General features: G+C 37.6%; 1 protein-coding gene across 16 annotated transcripts in view; it reads left to right on the top strand.

Annotated features, from left to right (window-relative positions):
- The window catches only part of LOC18438178 (mannosyl-oligosaccharide glucosidase GCS1), an 82,336-nt gene that overhangs the window by 31,938 nt on the left and 24,632 nt on the right, over positions 1–25,766 (top strand). For all 16 annotated transcript variants that reach the window (XR_016057549.1, XR_016057550.1, XR_016057537.1 and 13 more), the window contains exons 5-9: positions 4,422–4,596; positions 6,764–6,850; positions 11,623–11,691; positions 11,965–12,061; positions 16,090–16,172. Coding sequence is in view for 2 of the 16 variants with exons in the window: in XM_088869544.1 (XP_088725670.1) it covers positions 4,422–4,596; positions 6,764–6,850; positions 11,623–11,691; positions 11,965–12,061; positions 16,090–16,172 (511 nt within the window). In the remaining 14 variants the exon portion in view is untranslated. The remainder of the gene's footprint in view (positions 1–4,421; positions 4,597–6,763; positions 6,851–11,622; positions 11,692–11,964; positions 12,062–16,089; positions 16,173–25,766) is intronic.

The raw sequence follows: 25,766 nt of genomic DNA, 5'->3' as shown, positions 1-25,766 counted from the left end.
TTAGAAGCTTCCGGTAACTATGGTTTGTTCCATAAGTTTGGGTAGATGTCTTAGCAACTAACCATGCCTTGTATCTGTCAATTGTACCATCGGCCCTATGCTTTGCAGTGTAAGCCCATTTGCAATCATCCATCTTCTTCTCTTTAGGAGGATCTCCTAGGTCCCAGGTACCATTATGCATTAGGGTCTGCATCCTCACACAAAGCCTCTTTCCACTTGGGATGAGCTAAGGCTTCTATAACACTGGAAGGAATAGAAATGGAAGACACAGACGACACGAAAGCACAATAGGAAGGAGAAAAGGATTCAAAGGAAACAAAATAGCTAATTGGGTGTGTTGTGCAACTTTGTCTACCTTTGCAAACAACGATAGGCAGATCAGAATCATCATACTGGGTTTGGGATTATTACCTGGATTGGAGGTATACAATTGGCGTAAGGGCTCGTCAGCTATAGTGGTCTCCACTTCCTTATGTTTCTGTAAGTATAGACATTCATTTCTTTCATTTCAGGACCATGAAAATGCCCCCCATTGTCATCCTGGGTTCAAAAGTCAGAAACAGTAAGGAGAGGAAGAGGAATAAAGGACTTCTCTTCCACGGAAGATGAAGATCTCTGGACCTCTCTTCCACGAAAGATGAAGATCTCTGGACCTCCCTTCCACACTATCCTCGCATTGAAGTGCATTGGGAAAGAAAGGAGTGGACTAAAAAGAGTGACAAATTTCTTCCTAGTCACTGGATCACAACATTTGTAACTTTTTCCCAAAGATGGATAACTAAGGAAAATACAATTTACTGATTTGGGATCCAATTTTGTATGGTATGTACCTAGAACATGAGCAATGCAAGCACAACCAAAGACTTTAGGAGGAATACTAAATAGTGGATGATCAAAAAAGGGAAGTTTATATGGATACTTGTAATTTAAAGCACAAGATGTCATCCAATTTAGATGCAGTGACCACATCATTAGATGAGAATTTCTTGGGTACATTCAGACTCAAGAGAAGAGCACGGCCTACTTGTAAAAGATGTCTATTCTTTCTTTCAGCTACACCAGTTTATTGTGGTGTATAGGTGCAAGAATTTTGTTGTTCTGTCCCCTGCTCTTCCAAGTAGGACTGTAACTCTCCATTAGACTATTCCCCATATTGGTCAAATCGAAGTACTTTAATTTTAGTATTAAATTGAGTGAGAATCATCTTATGAAAGACCTTGAAAATATGTGGAACTTTATCTTTGGTTTTCATAAGGTAGATCCAAGTACATCGAGAGTAACCATCCACAAAAGAAACAAAATATCTATAACCAAAACAAGATTTAACAGGACCCCAAACATCAAAAGGAACAATAGCAAAAGGAACCCTGCTTTTGTTATTACTAGGTAAATAGGAGTTTTTACGACGCTTTGATAAACTGGCCTCACATTGAAACTCAAACACACTAGTAGAAATAAACAATTTAAGAAACTAAAAGATAAATGACGAAGTCAAAGACGCCACTGCCAAATACGATCGTTACTAGCAGTAAAACTGAATTGTAGGCTTGAGCGGTAGTTGTTGCAGAGTCAAGAATGTTTAGACTACGGGCTTCATGATCACTGCCAATTGTCTCCCTCATATCTTGATCCTAAAAGACATAGTGAGAAGATAAGAAAATCATGCTACAATATACTCTTTTGATAAGACTACTGATAGACATTAAGCTTGTAACAAAGTTGGGAACATGAAGAAATGATGACAATGATAATTTAGGAGAAACATTGCCAATTCCTTTTCCTACGATGGATGAAAAGACCCATGAGCAATCTTGAGAACATAAAGAAAACAAGGAAGACATATGATTTGACGTGGTGTGCGAAAAATCGAACTGGCCAAGGGCTTGTTTTAATTAATCTGGTCAAAAAAGTGTTTAAAAAATATCTAAAAAAATATGAAAAGTATATTTAGAACATGATTAAACAAAGAACATCAAAATGAAGTTGAAAATTAGTGAAAAAATGGATTTTAAAAAATCAATTTGTGTGAAAATTTTCAAAAAGATGGGGGCAAATGTAAAAATAAATATTAATGGCCAAAACACTTTCCAATCTTTGTCAAAATGATGAAAAACATTAAAAAACACATTACAAACAAATCCCTTATTTTTTTGAGATTATATATATATATAATTATTATTATTATTAGTATTTTCTTTTTTTTTTTGGTTAAATTTTTTCTAAAATACCTAACCGGATCACTGCAACCGGCCAGTGACCGGTTCCAATCTAATCAAGCGGTTCTAATTTGAACCGCCTGATTTTGCAAACATTGATGCCCTTGAATTACTAATTTGTTCTAGCAGCAGCTGTGCCTAGTACATGCTGCATTGTGAGCGTTAAATTGACCTTGACAATTGAATTTAGCTGGAATGACTAACTTGATCCCAACAAGTTTCTTTGTGATGACCAATTCTACCACAATGGTCACATTTGAGCTTACTTTTATCACCTTGGTTAGGTTTTTTTTTCAAATTTTTGGGTCCCACCCCTTTGTTGTTTTTAGGAGGAAAGGAGGCTGAAGTAAGAGTAGTTCGATCAACGTTTTGTCTAGGAAACATGACATTTTTTTACACTATTCAATTTGAACAGAGGAATATACATGTTAAGCATTGGAAGGGTATCCTTACGTATTTGAACCTGGCTAATTCAAACTCGAGGTTCAAACCCTCCAGGAACTCAAAAATGCAATTTTCTTCCACTACCTCTTTGTATTTATCACTTCATTCCAGGATGGTTTATACATCTAATAGTGGTCTGGCTTCTACCACATACTACAAAGTAATGAAAAATATTTAGCAAAAGACTTCTCCCTTTGTCGAACATGGCAAATTTGCTGCCTTAGTTGATATGCTCGAGCCATGTTCTTGCTTTGAGTGGAAGTTTGATATACAGAGTGCCAAATCTATTTTGCAGTTTGAATAAACAAAAAACCCCTACTAATCAATGGCTACATGGAGCGTAACAATCAAGATTATAGATGTAAGATTTCCAATTTCTCACTTTTCATGTCCTAGAACTGTTTCTTCAGGTTCAATAATCTTACCATTGACATACCCCAACTTTTGTCTTCCACCTATGAATATTTTAGCAATTTGTAAGCACTCTAAATAATTTTTTCCATCATGTTTGACAGTTGTAATCTGCAGTCCAGAGTTATCTCCATGGATACCCATATGTGAGATGACATCGGGAGTACTAGTGAAGGTGGAAGAGGGGCTTGAATCACTCAAACTCGACATATTGGCCACAATACAGATTGAAAAACATGAAGGAACAACCAGCCACTCAAAAATACTTTGAAAAGGGACACAAGATCATCCATACAAGAAATCTCGAAAAAAATGGAGTTTCACAACTCATAAGGAATGATTTGATCCATAAGTGGGCCTACTGCAACCATTAACATCATAGAACTCTGACAGCCAGATCTTGGTTTTTTAATCCCTCATCGGAATAGTTTTTAATAAATAGTTAAATATTGGATTTAGATGACAAGAGAAGACATGTAGACTACATAGCTGTGGGTAGAATACAACTTTTCTTCTTGTACCTATGGCTTTGCTTATGGTCTTTCTTGGTACATGGCTTAAGATTTTGCACCTGAAAGGATTTTAAAACTTCCCATGTATTATGAGTGCATTTATGTTCATTATGTCTTTCCATTGATGGGATTGCAGACATCTGAATATTTGTTTATGTAACATGGAGATGTATGTCTATGGGTTTTTGCACATATCGACTCACTGAGGACACGAAATTTTTGACACATATCGACTTATTGAGGGCATGAAATTGATGTCTGACACATTAGAAACTTAGACATCATATATTAACTTTCTAGTTGAACTTTTATTGTAAAAGAGCTTATACGTCACTCGAAATCCGACCTTCCCTTTTATCCCTTTTATCTAAATAATGTATAGACATTTCATGTTGGAAAGGTTAATTTTTAGGGTTGGTGTTTTTGACATCTGCATCCACGTCATCTACTAACTCACGTGTCCATATCTTTGTAGCATAGACTTTGATCCTCTTTGTGGAAGATTTCTCCTTTCTAACTTCTCTAATTTCTGTATTGTTGTTAACATGTGGCCTATATGAACTATGGACATAAATTGAGATCTATTTGTCTCCGTATTTATTCACTCAATAATAACTTAGTATGCATGTCCATATTTATTCATTCAATAATAACTTATTAAATGATCTTATATTGTTATTTTATTTGACTGTGATCATGCCTGGAATCCGCTTATTCGGTGCTTTTTAGCTTTAGAATTTATATATTTATACTTATAGGTGGCAGCTAATATGATATCTCATATGATGTACCACCAAAAGGAAATGAACATCTCTGTCTTTGTGTGCTTTATTTACAGATCTCCCATGAATGAGGTGTCATTAGAAAATGGTCATTTTTTCTTCTACTTAGCAGATGAAGGAGGATATCCCTTAACTATAGACCAAGAAGCATTTGATTTGCAGAAAAGTTCTCGTTTAGTGTCAGGCTCTCGTGAAGATGTTGGTGGTTGGGAGCTCCATATAAACTCTTCGGTAGGCATTTTCTTAATAACACGAATGTCAATGAAACTTTCTGCTTTGATGGAAATTCATGCCAGAGCATTCCATTATATTTTCTTCTTTTTGTGCTTGGCAGCTGTGCAGTTATAATCTATCCTTGGCCTTCTATATAAATATCGTGTTCCTTCCCTTTAATTTTTTTTTTATTTTTTCTTTACTCTAAGGGAAATGGGCAGGGCATGCACCAACTTTTTTCAAGATGCATGGACAATGAACTGTACTGTGGACATGACAGACCAGAGCTGTGGATATAGATTACACCATGTATTTGGAAAATGGTTTGTGGATGCCTTGCCTACTTTCCCTTGGATAAATCACTACCAGGATAGGGAAAAGCAATTATGAGGTCTATCATCAGTAACAAATCCCGAGGCCCATGAAGGCTGAAGAAATGGTGAGATCGTTGTATACCGAACATCCTGAGTGATGTGACTTCGCACCCTACTCACCATTTCGATTGTCATAAAATCAATGTCAATAAGCCACTAAACTTGACACTAGGGGTGCTTGCTGCTCCTACACCAAGTTTTCAGAAATGGCACCAACCGTATCCTCTTCTTGTTTTAGCTTGTAATTTAGGAACAAAAGCGGCACTTTGGTCGAAAATCTTGTTATGCATGATGCTATTAAATGTCACCGCCCCACCTCCTTCCCTTTATTACCTTTTTCTAGCGTAGTTGCTTCAAGCCAGGGTAACTAGGATACTACCCAATGTTGATCTAGCTACAAAAGGGGTTCTTTGTGCTCGTTGAACAGCTATATTGTCTTGAAACTCTGTTTTTTCCCCCCTACTAACAAGAAGACTACCATAAAATATGGCCTTTAGAGCCAATCCAACAATTTCTTTTAAACCACCCATCATCAAAAGCTTGCTGGATGTGGGATGTTTCCGAAGGACTTCGCCCTAAAAAGAGGAGATGTTTTCAGAGGCTCTTGAACATTCTCAAAACTATATTTTGAGTGCCATGCCTGATTTCTCTGAGTATAACAGTATGACACTGTAGTACTTGTGATGATTGTCAATGTACAAGTGTACATACTCTCAATGGAGGCAAGTGCATCACTATTTTTCTCTTGCACCTTCCAGGCAACAACCCAAGAAAGACCTTATTATTTGTATATAGAGGAGTCTTAGAACTCATCACACTTATGAAAATACCAGTTTTTCTTTCAGACACATGCGGAGAACTCCAGATGCTGGAAAAGAAGTGCAAGAAAAACAGGCCATAAGGAAAATCAAGAGAGAGCTTGGACAAGGGAAAGAAAATGTCTGGCTTGTCCATGAGATAAGGGAATAAAACCTAGCCAGAGAATGTTTGGGCTGCCACGATCCTTTCAACTAGTCAATTCATTTCTTGGTTGTTTCTTAGAAAGAGCTCAAGAATGGGTGGTGAAGCTGGGGATTGATGTACAGGAACAAAAACAAGGAACTTTGGCATTCCTAGACTCTGGCTCAGGCTACAATTGTATCTTGTGAGATATAGTGCCTATGAGGTATTGGAAATGGTTTTTGGAAAAGGTCTTTCTTTCGCCAATGGCCAGATGAGTATTCCTTACATTGCACGAAATATCCTTGTATGCATATTAAACATCGCCTTTTGATTTCATGCTAGCCAAAGGAATAGAACAGAAAGTACTTCTAGGCAGCCCTTTTTGTCCATTATAGAACGTCTGAACGTATACAATAATTAGTGGGTTTTTTCAGGGAATAGAAGTGCTTTTTTTTCTCTGTCCTTCCATGTGCATCTTGATAGGCTTGCGTCCAATGAGAATTTGGTGAAATAGATGGAATATTTGCTTTTAATAGAGACATTTATTTATTGTGCATCTCGTTGTGCATATCTGTTGTTTATTTTATTGTTTGTTTCTATTATTGTTGCTTGGTATTGTGAATGTTCCTTTTGATCAGTTTGTCTTCTTTCCTCTTTAGAATGCATGTAATGGGGAGTGAACTTGCGTCAGTTATCTTCATGATGCATTTCAGGGATTAATCAGTCCATTTGTTAGTTGGTTATTCTATGTGTGCTTTTCTTTTCCTACCTTCTGTTATGCATAACTTTGTTTACTTACCTGTTATGTTCACTTTTTTCAACAAATCCATGATTGTTTGTTCTGACTGATTTCCTTGTCTTCTTTTCAGGATGACATGGAAATCCACTATGCTGGCTTCAAAACTTCTCACATGCATAATTTAACCGATCTTGTTCAGAGAACCCTTGCAGTTCAGGTATTTTAAAGAATAGGAAGGTGTTTAATAGTTTGCCGTGTATGCATTTGAGATCCAAGTATAGAACTCTATCTGATTCAGCTATGCATATTCGTTGTCATGTGGGGTAATTATCATAGATAAAGTTTTTTTTTTTTTAACATATTAATGTTGTATTGAAATTAAAAGAGATGCAAGTTTTCCAAAAACTAGGCTATCCACAAGCGGAAGCTCTATATACAAAAAGCACCTTACTGGTGCAGCAAAGAAACAAAAATAAGGGCCTTTCTTACAATTAATTACAAGATGTGATTATAAAGAGGCCACAAAAAATGAGCCATCTAAAAAAAGTTTTGATTCTTGCCAAATATGCCTCCATGAGACGAGCATATCCCTGCTAGGGTAAATTGGCAGGTATGACCCGTTGGCATTTAAATAAGTGAAGGACTTTTCCCCAGAGCTTGCGGGCGAAGAGGCAATGAAGGAACAGGTGGGCATTGCTCTCTTAGTCTGCAATACAAAGGACACAGTGATTAGGGTGGGCAATGGCTCTTCTCTAAAGATGTCGTTGGCGAGCACCCTCTGGGAAAGAGCTACTAGCCACATGAATACCTGGATTTTTGGAGGGGCGAAAGAGGACCAAGCTTGGGCTGCAGGGGATGTAGGAGAGAGAGGGAAAGTAGGTGGTTGGAAAAGTTTGTGATAGAATGATGAGACCAAGAAGATACTAGAGGGGGGAGGCCTAATAATGAGATCCAGACCTTGAAAAGCAAGGAAACAATTTTGAAGGGCAGCAGCAAGCTCATAGAAACGCAAATTTCTGAGTCGATAAGAGCTCTTCTGAATACCGGGTTCCAGGTTCGAAAGGAGCCGGCGGTGATCACTTCATCTGCCACCATTGCCTCTTGGAAGCGAACAAGAGAATCGATTTCTGGGTATTTGACTTGAGGGGTTTTTGGCCTAACCAAAGGTCGTTCCAAAAAAGAACTCGGCTATCTTCTCTAGGGTGAAAGCGAATGAGGCTTTTGAAAGAGGCTAATGAGAAAGAGATAGATCTTCAAATCCCGGAGGATCTATTGTTTTCCTTGCCCTATAGTTTGGCACCCATGAAGAAGGTGCAAGGCGATATTTGTGTCTTCAGAATGTCATTCCGTAATTGGTCTCCTTGGTAGCAAGGCACCACCACCATTTTCCAATTAAAGCTGAGTTATGTCTCCTCAAGTTACGGATTCCTAGACCCCCTAACCTCTTTGACAAAGTTTCTCCCAAGTTATGTTTCCTCAAGTTACTAATTCCTAGCCCCCCTAACCTCTTAGGTAGACAAAGTTTCCAAATAAACTTTGAAATGGCACTCTTGCATGTCTAAACTTTAAACCAGTTTTACAATAGTTAGGTTCTCTTAGTTTTTCCTTAAAGCTATGCGGTTCTACAGCAACCAAATTGCTAAACACTATATTACTTGTTTTACGGGTCACTATGGAGTATCTAAAATTTTCAAGATCAAAACATGTATGCGGACTTGCTCGCTAATAGTTACTTGCTTTTGAAGTGCAGCCGGGTCAAATTTGAGTGGAGCCATAATTCTAAATTTATTTTTAAGGACCCAAATTGTAATATGAACTGAAATGGGGCTGTGTAAGTCAGTTTCTTATAACCCTCAAAACTCCAATATCACACCTTCAAATGAGAATCACGAAAGAAACATGCCAGAATTCAATTAACTCCATCATGTCATGCCAACGGCCAATAGCCCTTCATTCTTGCAACTAAGCCTTCTCTCAGGCGACGTATTTGTAGCACTGTTGGAAAAATTGCCCGGTTAGATCGGAAGTGGCCATTGGCAATTTCGGTTTAGGGCAATTTTGGTGATCAGCCGGTATTAAAAAATAAAGAATGTATATAAACTCTAAAAAATAAAGAATTTGGTTTGTAATACATTTTTTAATTTTTTTTACATTATGGTAAAGATTAAAAATTGTTTTGGTCATTAATACTCACTTCTATATTTTCCCTTTTTTTTTTTAAGAAAATTCTAAAAAATACCCCTAGGCACAAATTGATTCTTTAAAATCCATTATTTTCATTAATTTTCAACTTCATTTGAATGTGTTTTGTTTTAATCATTATTTATATGCTTTTCATATTTTAGTAGATTTTTTTAGTATCTTTTTTATTTTTTTCAACACTTATTTCACCGCCCGGGACTTGCCCGTTTAGAACGGTTGAATTGGCCAGTTTACTGGCTTCTGGGCCAATTCTAGTTAACCGTTCCGGTTTGATTTTGGTTTACACTGATTTGTAGGCCTTTCTTAGTTCCACATTTTACTTAATCATTAATTTGTCAAATGTATTCATGGAGTCAAAGGGCAAGCCAAAATGGTTGGGATAAGGCTCAAATGATGAAGATGAATTTTTATAATGGCGAAAGTTTTTTTTTGTAGTTTACATCGTAGCTTGCCAAAAATGTGTCAAACTTCTTTAATTACCTTAATTCCCTATTGTTCAATCTGGGTTATGTATTGTTTTTCAACCATTCCCTGCTACAAGTATTAGGTAGGACCTTTCACAGGCAATTCCAAATCTCAATTCATGGCCCTGAATATGGTTTGAGTGGACGTTCACAAATTTGTTGATTTATGGCTATCCTGATTTTGATGTAAATATTATGATCCTTGATCTTGGAAACTTGGTCCGAATAATGGTCTACATTCTTATAAATCATAAAAATTTTTAAAATCCATTCATTATCCTTGTTAAGGAAATATTTTTGGTTTAGAAGTTCCACATACTTGTAATGATTGTTTCTCTCAGAGAATCCTTTTTTTCTTTTTTTCTTTTTTTTCTTTTTTTTTTTGTCTCCCATTGATACATGCATTATATCATAAAATTTTAACAGCTCATGGTTGTGTTGATATATTATAAAAATAAAAGAATGAACAAACCGTATTTTTGCATTATCAGTATGTTGAACACATGCTAATAAGAACTTTATTGCCAGAAGGCCCCATAAAAAATTACGAAATCCAAAAAAAGAGTAGATTTAGGATCTATAAAGTACAGTCTATAGACATCAGCAAATGGTACACATAAGAGAATAACAAAGTCAAAAAATAGATTTTCTATTATAAATAGAAGAATTTATACACAATTAATGGGGCAGTTTGTGTTTAAAAAATATAATGTTCGAAAATCTGAATGACTAAAACTCAAGGAAAAGATTTTAGGAATTTTTGAAGTGAAATACAATAAATGCATGTAATGTTGTTAAATTGATTATTTAAGAAATGTAAAACATAAATGATCTTACTAAATCCAAGTAAAGATTTTCTACTGTAAACAAAAGTTTTTAAATGAAAGAATAAATAAATCAATGAAAAATGGCATTATTTTCATATGCTTTCAAGTGATATAAATTTTTTTTAAAAAAGTCCGCCAATTGAGTAGGCACTTTTGAAAGATGGATAAGACATTTTGTGTCAAAAAAATAGTATAAAAATCATAAAAATTAAAAATCAAGGAAAGGATCTTAGTAAAGATTTGAAGTGAGATACAGTAAATACATGAAATGACATTAACTTGATTATTTAAGAAATTAAAGACATAGCGGACATTACGAAATCCAAGAAGAGATTTCCTACTAAAAAAAATTTCTTTAAATGAAAATTAAGAGAATGAATAAATTAATGAAAAGTGTCATTATTTTCATACACTTTCGAATAATATAAAATAAAAAAAATTTGTCAATTGAGTAGACACTTTTTAAAGGTAGAAAAGAAATGTGTTAAGAAAAAAAAAAGTACGAAAGTATTAATCATTAAAAATAATGTAAAGAGTTTAGGAATATTTGAAATGAGATAGAATAAATGCATGAAATGAGACAAAGGTCATTACGAAATCCAGGAAAAGAATTTTTATTAAAAATTACATATTTAAACTAAAATAAAGAGAAAAAAGCAAATATATGAAATAATTCCGTCATTATAATATGTTTTAGAATAATATAAAAATAATAAAAAGCATCAATTAAGTAGACAACTTGGATAAGTGGATCAAGATCCTTAGCAATCAGGTATCGAGATCCCTTTAAGTTGGGAACCTAGAGCCTAATAGGCAGGGTTGAGATCCCTTGATGGGAGGAAGCAAGTATCGCTCGGACTTTATCTTTGGGATCGCCGGATTGAGATTCCAAGAGGGGATCGCCACCCCTTGACCAAGATCCTTGCAATTATCGTGCATACATATGTAGGCTGGTAACCTATTCGGTCTATGCTTGTTTATGACTTTAGTCATGGCCTTATTGTCATGGAGGATTTGTATATATGATCGACTCAACATAGTTTACTTCCTGTATATAGTTGATATTTCCTTTAAATAAGGATTTCGACATGCGTTGATGGTGTGTACTTTTTTGTTACATGCATGGTTGTGGAGGCTTGGACCCTCCTGCTTCTACTCCACCTGCATATGTTTGATTTTAGGTGCTCTAGCCAATTTGTAATTGAAATTTTGTTCATTTGACTTTGCAAGTCCTGTTCGAAATATGCTACTTCAGCACTCTTAACACGTCTATTGCAAGTCTGATGATCAAAGTTATTGGTAGCCTTCATTATTTTAAAAGATTCAACTTTAATCTAGTGCTGCTGTATTCATTGTTCAATTTTTTGAGTTCATCCTTACATGAGAAATGTTTAATCTATGCTTCATATTGTAACTATTTTGGCATTTTTCCGTTTTTGCACTTCTTCATAGTCTTGTATGTGGACGTTCCATCTTTTATTGTTATCTTACTTCAGACGAGAAGGATGGGGCGCTTGCAACTACCTGACACTTTTGATATTTCTGCCAATATTGCTGTTTTCCAGGTGATATGTTTCACTCATTGCACCTCTTTTTTCTTTCTTTTCCATTATATGTTTATAATGCAGCTGTTAATGTTCAAAGCTCTCATAAAATAATGATGTACTCCATTTTAATGATTAAGGTATACCATGTTATACTCGTTTCCGAATACTTTCAGTGGTTACTTTACTTTGGTAGGACTAGGCTCAAGGCATAAGTGGTCAGAGTGAAGGGGTGCCACAATGTGCATTCAATTAAGAGAGAAATTTATTTTGTTTTGTTGAACACGTGATCAGATTTCTGCAAAATTATCTTTCAAAGTGGACTTGGCATTTGTATCTGGCGTTGGTCTGAAAACTTCAAGGGTTGCAGAGCGTGTCAAGAGCCTAACAGGTAGATGCTCTGGATGAGGTAGATGCTCTGGATGTTACATGATTCAAATTAAGTCTGTTTCATTAATTGTTATCAAGCCTAAGTGGTTACTCGTGAGGAATCCCTCCTTGAAACTACCATTAGTTGCTTTGAATTTGGTATGCCATTTTTGTTTACTGCTTGATGTGAATAGGTCTTCATAAACATAGAATGATTGCATTCAATATCAAAATCCTCTTCAGTTTGGCTAGAAATGAGCAACCGCACCCCCCCTTCCCCCACCCCCCAAGAACAATATTTTCCAGATAAGGGAAAAGCTCTACTTATTGTTATTTCCAATAAATTCTTTGATATCATTGACTATGTGATATGTTCATTTGGACTTTAAAATTCCTTTGCTTTTTTCTGATGGATTGTGGAAGATTGATTCTTGAAATGTTTGAAATTCTTGAGTGTTACCTAGTTGATTTGACACCAAGCATGATTTCATTCAGGCAACTATGAAGGGTGATCTTACCTTTTGCTCCCTGGGGATGAGGATATGACAAAAATTGTATCTTCAGTTGTTTGCACAAGGTTACATTCATACTCAAACCTCTCAAAATCTCTTCAAGCATGCTTATTCATTAATTGTATACCCAAGGACCTAGTCAATCTTGACCTCCTTTCATCCTCAACCATCCACCATGTTCATAATTCTCATTATTTCCCAAGTTAAGCTTTTCTCTAGAAACCTTTACAAAGTGTGTCGCAAATTTTTGAGCGAAAGATTGTTAAATTGCTGGTCGCTCAAAAACATCTGCATTATCGGCGAGTTTGAGGTGGGAGATCTGAACGTACCACACCTAAAGTGAAGCCCTTAGTCCTTGCCATGGGACAATATCCTGGCCAAAGATTCTGCTGGTAATAAGAATGGGTACAATGAGACGTCTTGTCTTTATCTCCTACAACTCTGAAGATAACCTTTGTGGTTCCCATCAATCATGGTGGAGAAAAATGCCATCCCAATGAATGTTCTCAACCATGGTATCCTTCTTGTTTCAAATCCTAAGTTTGGATTTTGAAAAAGTCATCAAACTCAATTAAAAAAAAAAAAAAAATTGATCTTATAGATTACTTGCTGATACATCGCTTTATATATTGAATTGATTTACTTGGAAGTCCTGAGACCATCTAAAAGCTATGGTGATCTTTAATCGGACTCCTTTATGTTTGATGGCTGCCAGCCAAATATGCTAGTTTCGAGATATTGATATCCACAGCCTTTATCTCCTCAAAATAAGAGTTGAATATTTCTTTATGCCCTCTTTCATTCGCAATGATTGAAAACTCAGCCGAGTCCACTCGGCTTGGCTTCTTTCCAAGCCGAGTACTTGGGGCCAACCTGGGCCATCTAAAAAATAAAACAACTGCAAAAATTGTGGAATATATATATATATAAATTTTATAGTGTAATTTGGATGGGTTTTACAATGATTTGTGAGTTTTTCTTGACATATGCCCTATTTTTAATTTTCCTCTTTTTTTTCTAAATCGTCTCCAACAATAAATCATTTTATTTTATTTTCTAAATCCATGTTCTATAATGCAGATGGTTTTTCTTGACATATGCCCTATTTTGAAATTTCCTCTTTTTTGTTTTTTTTTTTGGACTTTTTATGTTGACTTTGGTTTTGTTTCACTTTCACAATTTTTCTTTTATCTTGAAGTAATTTTTTTTTTTTTTTGGCCTTTTGGGCACTATACACTACTTTGCTGGTTCCACTCGGGCTTGGCCTAGTTATTCTGCTCTGGCTAAGGCTGAATCCGAGGCCTGGGCCATCTTTTAACACACTGGTCATTCAATTCATGTTTTGGGATTCATCAAAGACCTTCTATAATCTTTATTTGTATGATGCACACTGAAAACCCTCTGAAAGGGATCTTGTCTTGGTGATGCTGAAAATTGCGTTCTAGCATAATCCTCCATGACTTGCCTTTCCATTGAAGATTTGTGGCCATGGTCTATAGTCTTGATCCAGTTTGTCCAAAGCAGGTTGCTTTCTTCTGAAGAAACTACTTTCCTTCATGAACATCAAGCATCAATGTCTTAGTGCAGTCCTTTTTCCTAAAGTTGGATCTCTCATAGTGATCATGGAAAACTACTGTGTCTCATATAGACCTGATCAATGTTGTGGAAGACAGGATGAGATAAGTGTTTTTCTTGCCATTTTCGAGCCCAAAGCTCTAGACATCTGTATCTAGCTGATCTCTTATTATTTGAATATGTTCATTGCAATGTTCAAAAAAACATAGGCGGGCGTGTAGGCATTTTGGGGGCCTTGGCTGCCTATGGATGGGTAGGGACTATTCACATAAAATTTAGATATAAATTATAATATAATTATTATTTATTAATTAATATCCATAAGATTTGGTTTTGGATATTATATATTCACAAAATATTAATTTGATCCAAATTTTATGACTATTCACTAAATATAACTCCAAATCTGTAAATTTTCCATCAACAAATAAGTAAATATATCAAAAAAGTAAAATAAAACTAATAGGATATTAAAACATCACATATTGTACAAAATAAGAACCAATTATTCATAAAAGAACTCGATATAGAACCAATTTCATCATCCAAACGAGTTAATAATCAGTTAATTACAAAAAAATCAATTTTTCAACTAAAACCATGTAAATATATCATAAAAGGAAAAAAAGTTAAAACGAAAATCAAATGATTCAAAGTATAATACGTTATAGGAAAGAAAATTAAAATTATTCAAATATAATGATGGCATAATGCTCTAAAATTATCTAAATGAAAATGATGTCGGCCCAAACCTCGCATGTTCAATTGCCAAAAGTCCTCATTATTGACCACTAGAAGCTCTGAAAACTACCACAAAGCACTACCTTTGATTTTAGAAATAATTGAAAATTTATTGATCTTTCGATAAATCACAATATAGAGGTTTTTTGGGAGTTTTTCTCTTTCTAGATGTGGCATAGAATTGGTTTGGGGTTACAATGTTCCCCAAAACTCTTTTCCCTCCTTTTTAGAAAGGAAAAATTACTATTTTGACCATAGTCGAGGGCATTTTTCCGCCCTTGCCAACCTACATCAAGGTGGTACCTAGGCGGCCACCTTGATTGTAGTGCTAGGCGACGCCTTGCCCGGCTAGGCGGCGCCTTGCCCACCTAGGCGGGCGCCTAGACACAAGCCGCATGCCTCCCCCGCCTAGGTTCTGCCTAGTCATTTTAGACGATTGGCTGCCTCGGTGGATGAGCGGCCGAAGTTTCAAACACTGGTTCATTGCATAGTTTTTGGGAACTTCCTTCTCAATGATTCCCATTATTTGGGAACATTTTTTTGATATTGTTGAGAACTCTTTCCACAAATGTTGCTCAAAGCCGCACATACTTTTTTAGTAGCTATTGTGTGGGCACTCCCTAATAGGGAGCATCTTGCAAGCGACAATCCCTTGCTCTCCATGCTGCTCTCATTCCCAATTCCAACAACTAAGTTTCATTGTATTTTGTTTTATCTTCTGTCAAATTATGCAAATTAGTGTTCAGAAATTTGTTGCACCAAGAGAACTGCACTTATGTTGTGTACGTGCAATGCTGCCCCTTCATATGTGTTTGAGAAGATGCGAAACAACCTTAGCTTTTGTTTTGCATGATGATAGAAGCTGCCTCTTTTCAGATGGTTGCTGGTGTTGGGAGGCTCTTTAAGTTTTGTCTTGAGAATAAAAGCCATGGTCCAAATTCGAGAGTCCAAGATGGATAATATTTCATTGAATAGTCTCCCGTTATTATTTAGACCTTATATCCTAGGAAAATTTATGGTGGAGAGATGGTAGTTTTATGGATCTTATATATTTATTGGCTTTGAAGTTCACACAATCGTTGATCGTTTTTTCATAGTATATTCGTTTTACTTTAGTCGAATTTGGTTTTTCTTTTTTCTTTTGCCTGTATGATAGATTTTTTTTTCTTTTTAATTCCTTTGCCCTTGTCATATTAGTGATTCTCTTGCTTATTACTTGCAGGGGTCTCTTTAAGTAAGAAGTTGAATGAGAAAGAAGATTTTTTCGATGCGAAATTTACGAGGCATTTCAACTTAACCGATAAGGCAAGTGGTTTTGTAATTTCCAAATCTGACCTTAGATTCGGTAATTGTTGCTCTTTTGCATTGATTCAAAAAGCTGTCCACCCAGCGCCTAGGCAACCACTTAGGAAGGTTGGGGGGGCCTGGGCGGACCAACTAGGCGGGCTGTCCCCGGGTGCTCGCCTAGTATCCGCCTAGGCGGGCGCCCAGGGGACTATGCTTGACTAAGTGGTACTAGGTGGGCGCCTAGGGGACTGTGCTTGACTAAGTGGAAAAATAACCATTGGGTGGGGTATTTTTGGTGTTTCTTTTATTTATCTTGGGATTAATTTTTTACCTAAAACAGGATTACTGGACACCATTTGCCTAGGTTCTGGGCGGCCTAGACCTCCCCCGGCCGACCGGTGTTTTTTGGAACACTGCTCTTTTCTTTTTCCTTTTTTTTTTTTTTTTCTTTTTTGGTTCAGGGAGAAAATATTGATTGTTTCTGAAGATTGAGGAACAAGAAGAGATCTATTAAGAGAAAGATTTATCCGAAAAAAAATCTTAACAGTTACATCAAATTACAAACTACACGAAAGTTGTCCCTTTTTCATGGGGATTTACCCATCACAGAGATGCACAGAGGAACAGAACGAACTTCATATATCCCTTTTTCACTTAATCCAAAAACAAGATCGGATGTTATTCCGGTTCGTCTCCATTTTCGTGAAACTCTTCCTCAAGCAAGGCAGTTGATAAGTCATCGAAGGCTTTGTTTGAATTATGGAATGTTAAGCATTACTCATTTGAAAGTTATGTATTATACAAGTGATTTGCTTTCAAGGCAACCAAAAATTTGGCTAAACACATATTGGGAGCTCTCGATACAAAAAAGGCAACCCACACATCAGGTGCTTGTTTCCAAGTAGGGGTCCTCGAGGCCTTAATTACAAGTCCCTGCATGGATAGTATATGTGGTGAAAAATTGAAGTTAGCCGCCATCGGAATTGTGCTTTCTTTGAGGCCATGCTATAATATAGTTGTTATCCCTTCCTCCAAGATTTGCATCAAGTAGAAGTTGCACTAGGAGACTTGTTTGAGACGAGACCATCTAAAAGGGCTTTGGACTCCGCAAAGTAGCCATGACCAAAATTCGCCACAAGAAAATTCCAAGCTTGGGGTAAGGGTGTGAGGGGAAGGCTTGAAAGAGCTGGATTACAAATTTGGGAAAGGCTCATTGCCAATCGAAGGCTTGGTATGCTGGACCATAAACAGAAGGCTACTCAGAGTCTAGGAACAAGTGATCCAAACATTCTTCTTGGGTAGGCATATCATGCAACAACTAGCTAGATGGAACGCTCTTTGCTACATTTGTTCCCCTGTGAGGGTTTTTTCCTGGTACTGCAATCCAATGAAATGCTTGGACTTGGTGTGGTGCCTAGTTTGACCACACATTACCTGCTTTGCGAGGACAAGGGGCGGGGTACAAGGAGATGCTGGACCTATCAGGTTTTAATTTTTGAAATTATTCCTGTTACTCCACATAAGCACATTAAGAGGGGCAATGGGCTGTTTTTTCCCTCTTTGTGTTGTAATGCATCCCTCACCCCCTCCCATACACCCATTCATCTCTCTCTCTCTCACTCTCTCTCCCACCTCCCCCCCCCGTTCCTCCCCATGCACCCACTCATCTTCTCACCTTTCTCTACAAAAGTCCCATGCTCTTCCCTCCTCCCATGTTCCCTAAGAATCCAAATCATTTTTCTCTTATCTCACATATTTTCTCTAACACCTAGCTTCTTCTAACATTCTCTCTCTAAAACTGAAAGTGAAGAAGAAGATAGACAAACTAAAAAGAAAAGAAGAAATGGCTTCTATTAAATGGATGGGCCTTTTCTCATTGTGGCATTGAAGCATTAGAGAAAAGGTAGATTGCAATAGCTTGAGAGAGGGTAGATAAATAGGTGTATAAAGAGAGAGAGAGAGAGAGAGAGAGAGAGAAACTGAGAAAAGGTGAGGGGATAAATGGGTGTAGAGAAAGACAGTTCTCTATAGAAAAAAGACGAAGGAACGAATGGGTTTAGAGAGAACTTTGAGAGAGAGAGAGAGAGAGAGAGAGAGAGAGAGAGAGAGAGAGAGAGACTTGAGCAAAGATGATTTTCTTCATTAACAAGCTGCTTCCATCACTTACCCAAGAGTGCTAAATTTACCTGTTTTAGGTCTCTAAAGCATAAACGCCCCTTTCTTTCTTCGGTTTACAGACTTTCTCCTAAGCAATAAAGTTGAACTTGTGGTTATTTTTTCCATTTGACCAAAGAAAGTGTCATAAAATTTTTCCAACCTATTCATCACGGAAACCGGCATGTGAAAGGACATTTTGAAATCTAGGGAGGGTCCTCTTGAGTCTTCGAAAAAGCTTTCTGGAGATTGGTTAATAAGGACATAGAAAGAGGGGGAAGAGAAGCAGCCTTAGATCCAAGAGCAACACGTCTAGTCAAAAGCCACTTTTCTAAGCTTCATCAAGAAGAGACCAATGAAAGTGGCCATATGCTTTTCCACAGTCTTGTTTGACCACCAGGCCAAATTGGGTGGCATGATAGTGAGAGTGGATGGTTTCATGTGTCAAGAGACCTCCATCTAGGATTTGCTTATTAGCCACAAAGACAGCTTTGGAGTTTTTGAAATGAGCTTGCTATCTACATCCTTTTGACGCGAGGCAAGGATCTTGATCAAGGTTCTATAGGCGCTATTCCAGAGCCTTATAAGGCAGTAAACCCTAAGGCGTTCAGTGCCCTCTACATTGGGAGCTAAGGCCAAAAAGGTGGTGTTCATTCCTTTGTCTATTCTCCCCCTTAATTGTAGCATTCATTGAAAATTTCGAGGAGGTCTGGGGTAAATACCTCCCAATGTTTGTTAAAGAGGGCAACTAGGAACCAGTTGGCCCCCGGTGCTTTGTCCGAGCGAAGTTCTAACATGAATAGTACTTGTAAATATAGTATTTATGAAGTAAATAAAAAAGTAAAAACCCTGGAATCCCTAAAAAACTAAAAAACCTAGAAATAAACCCTTTAACTAAAACTATAATATACATTTTTTAAAGTTGAATAAGATAAAAACATGCGAATAATTTTACCCTCCATCAGTGAGACACGAAGGTCTCTGGAGTGGCAAGGGTGGGAGGATTGAATAAGGATTTGGGAGGGTGATACTCTGAAGAATGGAAAGGGAAATGTATATTTGAATGGAAGGCAGGTAGCTAGGCAGCGCTTGTGACTTGCAGAGTTTTGGAATTATCTACACTGCCACTTGTGGCTTGGGTGAATCCTCACTAATTGAGGTGGCTTGAGCTTGTGACTTGCAGAGTTTTGGAATTATCTACACTGCCACTTTTATGGTCCTAGGAAATGCACTTGTCAAGTCTTTGCTGGGGCCCTTGCTGTGGGTGGAGGATGAAGAACCATCATTGTTTTGGGACTGTGGAGGGATATTAAATGCAGGATTCGGGCATACTTGGGTGTGGATTTCCTCCATTAATGAGACTCCTCTACTCGGGACATGGCATATTTTGGCTTGCTGTCATAATAATGGCAGCCTACAACTGTTGTTCCATTGGTCTTTTGTCATTCCTGAGGGGTGGACAGGGATGGGGAACTTGCTGCAAGCTTGATAAGGGACTTGATGGTTTTGCGTGGGGAATTGTGTTCGAGGAATGGGATGGGCTTAAGAGGTCAAGCTCTAGAGTAGGGCTAAGGAATGGTGTCAATGATCCTCTTCTTGGAATTCCATACTGGCTAAGTTGATGGACGTGATGGTTGGCAGTTTGAGGGCGTTGGAAATGAAGAGACCGGAGTATTAATTAGGGCAGGGGAAATGTGTTTGTCATTAAATGTGGGTTGGCTTTGGGCAGTGGGATAAATAGCTAATTTTTGCAGCACAGTTATTTTTCTTTCTTTTTTTTCCCCCTTCTCGGGGGAGGGTTTGTGGGATAAGGGGGAGAGCACCCTTGTTGGTTGCCATGTGTCTCCTCTCTGATCTCGGCTGTAACGACTCTAAATTTTTAGAACTAATAAAATAATAATAATAAAGGTGATGACCCTAAAACCTTTTTAACTGAAAAATAATAGTGAACATAATATATTAATAGTAATAGTAATAGAATAAAAACAAAAAACAAATATTATATGAAGAAATAATTTTTTATAGTGGTGCATTGTGGTGATATGCACCATGGGATCATTAGTTCACAAAAACTTTTCATTTATGTTAGGACTGTTAGTTTTATTTAGTGCTTCAAAACAATAATTTCACATGTTTGACTTGTGGACCATTTATATAGTGTGGTCCAAGAGGATCACTCTTTCTTTTTTGCCTCCTTTAATTGGCATGGAGGGACTTCCTTTGCTACCCATTGACGTGACAACCAAGCAACCCTTTTACAATTGTGGTATCAGAGCAAGGGGGTTAAAATAGGGGAGAGAGAGTGTTTAAAATTCCTAGAATAATAAAGTGGGTTTGCCTCACTGCCACGAAAGTGGGAAAAAGAACCCACGTCATGCAAAAATGTGAATTTAGAGATGGTGGACCAAAGGTCCACCACAACAAGATGGACCAGCACAAATTTGTTTTTTCAAAAAAAGGGTTGCTTGGTTGTCACATCAATGGGTAGCAAAGGAAGTCCCTCCACGCCAATTAAAGGAGGCAAAAAGAAAAGACTGGTCACCTTGGACCACACTATATAAATGGTCCACAAGTCAAACGTGTGAAATTATTGTTTTGAAGCACTAAATAAAACTAACACTCCTAACATAAATGAAAAGTTTTTGTGAACTAATGATCCCATGGTGCATATCAACACAATGAACCGCTATCAAAAATTATTTCTTTATATCATTATTTTATTTTTATTATATTATGTTCACTACTATTTTTCAGTTAAAAAGGTTTTAGGGTCATCTCCTTTATTACTATTATTTTATCAATTCTAAAAATTTAGGGTCGTTACATCGACGTTGACATGTTCTTGGGTACGACTGTAGAGCATTAGCACAGATTTTGAAATGTCTCTTAAGATGCTTGTTTGGAGGTGCAAAGACCATGGTTCACAGTACCTCTGAGGTATGACATTCTGTTTTTTCATTTTTTCCCATACTCAACCCTTCTTCTGCTCCTAGATTGTGGTTTGGTGGTTCTTTTCATGGTCCACCATCTCCCTCCCATGGTGCATGGTTGCAGAGGGTTGAACCCATCGGATTGAATTTCAATTTTTTAGTAGAACTCCCAAGAGTGAATAAATATGAATTTTAGGTTGTTTGGGGGTTGGCTAATCTGTCACAATGTAGAGCTGAACCTATAGATAGGGTACTTGCGAAATGATTTCCAGTGTGCTAAGACAAAGCCTCCACAGCAAGCACTAGTAGTCTGGAAGGTTTGCTGGTTCCATAGATGTGCCATGATTCCATTGGTATTTATCCAGAGTTTTTGGTTTTTGATAGATCATCATCAGATGGCCTCTGACAATCTTTTCAGGTGCAGGGGACCTCCTTTAAGGACAGATTTGTGGAGCTTAGAGCCTTACAGTTGACTTTTTTGGAGGAAAAAGAGACCAGGTACCCGCCTGATTGTAAGGGCCTCCAACGGATAGGTGGGTAAAATTGATTCAAGCCACCTTAGGCTTCCCTGGACATCATTCCTGGGACAAGTGAAAGAAGCCATCAGCTACATATGAGGAGAGGAGAGGTGATCTTCCTGGTCATGGTTGTGGCGTCTGCCTGGTTGGAGCCATTTGAGAACCGGTATTCTTGGTTTTGGGTGGGGTAAGGATGAAGTCTGAGAAGAGGCTCATTTGTTTGTTTAGGCAAGAGGATCTGGTTGGGAGGGTTTTGCAGCGGATATACTAGTGGGGATTTTGTGAATGAGGGGATAGAGGTTGAAGCATGGAGGGTAGCTTTTTGGTGTGTGCTTCTATGTTGGGTGGGTTGATTAAATGAGTGTAGTTATGGCAAAGAGGGGACAGGTGTTGGTATTTATATCCGCATAATCTTTGGAATTCATTTATTTCTATCAGGGGTGGCTTGCTTTTGGTTTGGCGCATTTCATGTCACAGGTTTGTATGGTCCTGAAATATGGGTGTCTGATCCTTATGGACTAACAGGAAAAGTGCAATCTGTAAATCCGGCATGGGGAAGGTTTTGATCCTTTTGTTCCAGGGGGAATAGCTTCTCATCATATCACAGCCGAGACATTGGATATATTAGTAGGTCTCTTCCATCTTAGTGTATTTGTTCTACTTTTTTGCCATTGAAGATCCTTTGTCATAATGGGGGCCAATGTGAAAGACTAAGGAAGGCTGTGCCTTGCAGATGGAACTTACTGATGCCCATGAATGGAATCTAGGTGGGGACGGAACATCACCATCGAACAAATTACCTTTCTCCGAATCTATACTCAATAGTCCTTCATCAAAAGTATGACGCTTTTTTCTATACAGTCGAAGCACACTGCAGATCAGGGCACTAGTGATTGTGGCTCTCATGTGCTGGTTAAAGAATAGTGGTAATTGGAACAACAGTTATTTGTCTGACTTCTATTGACGTTGGTCATAAAATTCGACGAGCCCTTCCATGTTGCCGCAGATGAAATTCCTCATGCAATCGGCTAAATTGCTCGATGTGGCGGCTTGATCATTTGCATTTTGATAATTACATCCTAAGGTGGCATTTGTGTTTTTTTGTGTGAGATGATCTAGATTCATTTTTATTAGCTTTTATGAGTGCATATACTATGCTGTCGCGGGAGAATACTGTGCGTCTTCTCCCTCGCTCAAAAACCTGTTTAGAAGAATCTTCTTGGTCTTAAATTTTGGGAACCACATAAGAACTACTAGATGACTTCTTTTAAAAGAAAAATTTGAGTTTTGTGACACATAGATCTAGCCTTTTGCAAATTGAACGGTCTCTATTCAATCTTGACGCATAAGGTTTTTCTAGTACCTAGAGAGTCTATTTCGGATGTTGTTTTGCTAAGATTATTCTATGGGTTGCAGAGAGTAATCCCCAAAATTTGAGATCCAAAAAGTATCCCTAACATGTGTTTTGCCCGAGGGAGTAATTGGATGGTATACTTCGACGGGAGTAGGAAATCTTTTGGCAGCTTTTGATACCGCGCAGACTACACGTAGAACTGCTAGAGAAGATCAGCTTCAGTGCCTCAATTGGTGGAAACTTTTATATCCATGTCATTCTCTCTTGGGAAGCTTCCTTTCTTACCAAAGTCGTCCTTTTCTCGAATAGATCCTTTGCTCTTTGCCCATCTAAACTCCTCTCTACCAGGGGCCCATGACATGGTACTGTTCTTGATGCTTGTATTTACCACCACATGCTCCATGTCACTCCAAAATTCCATTATTTCATTCCTTATTCCCTTAAAGATATCGCACAAACAACAACTTTGAGGGATGCTTGGCTTTTGTAAATTGTTCGTTGTCGAAGCATGTATTACTCTCATGAAGTCTCGAAGCATGTATTACTCTCATGAAGTCCTGGTGGCATGCAATGTGGGTCCAAATTATGTGCAAGAAGTGATCTAGAATTCCCCATGAAGGCTTCATAAGGAGGTTCTACATTCATCACCTTTGTACAGCTAAGGTGGGACATGGATGATAGCTCTAGGCTGTAATCTAATAAACTTAGCTTATGAATATGAGGGACCTCACGTGTTTACACCTGTAATCTCATTGGCTTCAGGGCTCGTCACTATTGAGTCCCATTGGACACACGATTGCCTGTTTGATACTATGGGACCCAAGGTTATAGATTGGCTCCATGGTCCTCTAGGCTTGTTGAATTCATGGTTCCATGGACCCGATACAGCACATTGTTGATACATGGATCCCACAGGAGGCCAATGAGGTCCTATGGTGTCACTACCCTACATCACGAGGCCCTGTGAAACCATAGCCCTAGGTTATGACTTTGTAGGCCTCGTGGGCTAGTTAGGCAGACACCACCTCTGCCTTAGCTTTGATGGGGTGGTTCTCCTTTTCTTTGATTGTCATCCATAGTTACCAAATCTCTCCACCGATATCTCCAGTTTCGAAACCTAATTCCGCGTTTTTGTTAAGGAATCTCCACATAACCGTTTCTCGAAACCAACAAAACTTGATTCCTTAATTTCGGAATCTTGATTCGACACATCTTTAGAAACCATTTTTCAAAACCAAGGAAACTCGATTCCTTAATTTCGGAATCTTGATTCAACACATCTTTAGAAACCATTTCTTGGAACCAAGGAAGCTCGATTCCTTAATTTTAGAATTTCGATCCAACACATCTTTAGAAACTTGAATTCATTAATTGTGGGTAGACATTCTCAAATAATCGAATATGGATTCCAGCGAGGATTAAATCTTGATTCCACATCAATTAGAGTAGAAATCTTCCTTCAAATGCTTCTAGTGGTTGCAAGGTTTCATTATTTTACTTGTGCTACCATGAATGGCCTTCACTTTAAATTTAGAATATAATTGGTAAATACAACACATACAACTAAAATAAAACCATGGCATAGACATAATCCTATTTTGTCTTTATAATAATGAAGTCAAAATTACAATTTAAAAATACTTGACTTTTGTATGTAATGACAGTAAGTTCAATAAACAACACAATCCTTTTAAAATTTGGGAAACCTTCTAATAAGAGACACCCAATATCGATTCTAAAGTTGGTGAGGCTCAAGATGTGCTTGTGGCTTCGTTCTCCATAAAAATGAAATCTCAATTCCTGGTAGGGGTCGTCAAACGCATTTCATCATCCATATTATTGTAAATCTCGATCTTAAACTAGCATGGATCTCTGATCCTTATACTTTAGAAACTTGATTCCAAATATGTTAGAATCACGATTTGAAACAGCCACATATATCTATTCGACATATGTCAGAAACTCGATTCCATAGATGTCGGAATCTCAATTCCGTATATTAATGAATCTTGACTCCTAGAGTGTTGATTCTAAGGGGATGGGAATCTTGATTCCATATGTGGATGAAACTTGGATCTATTTCGGTCAAAATATGATTCTCAAAAACTAGGAATCTCGTTTCTAGTGATTCCTATTGTACGGACAACGATTCCTAAGATAGGAATCTTCTAGCCAGCCACGATTATGCGAGTCCGATTCCTAAAACGATTCGGGTTCCCAGTCGTTTCCAACAACTGTGCTCTAATCCATACAGTTTTGGCTTTTTTTTGGGGGGGGGGGGGCATGTTTTGGCTTAGAATACAAAAACACCAAACCTTGGACTTCATCCAAAAGTATGGTGTACACCAAGAAGAAAAAGAAAGGATGTACATCCTTGATGAGGCTTCTCAGTCACGTGCTTGGGTTTGAATGATGGGGGATCTCGACCAATGATCCATGGTGGCCACTTTGGGGCTCCAACTCACAATTACTGAGGTATATTATAGCCAATGCCAAGACCTCCCTTGGTTAATAGGCAAACGACATGATTATACTGGCGCTTTTCTTTCGTAATTGTTCCATCCTTTGATGTGCATGTTTTCAGAGCTTCTAGTATATAATTTACAGTTATGTTTCTTTCTTTAGCAGCATATGTGCCAGCAAGCACACATGCACT

The sequence above is a fragment of the Amborella trichopoda genome, chromosome 6 (assembly GCF_054954075.1).
Source record: "Amborella trichopoda isolate Santa Cruz 75 chromosome 6, AtrichopodaSantaCruz75HAP2 v2.0, whole genome shotgun sequence".
Classification (NCBI taxonomy): domain Eukaryota; kingdom Viridiplantae; phylum Streptophyta; class Magnoliopsida; order Amborellales; family Amborellaceae; genus Amborella; species Amborella trichopoda.
This window is presented reverse-complemented; position numbering and strand designations above follow the sequence as displayed.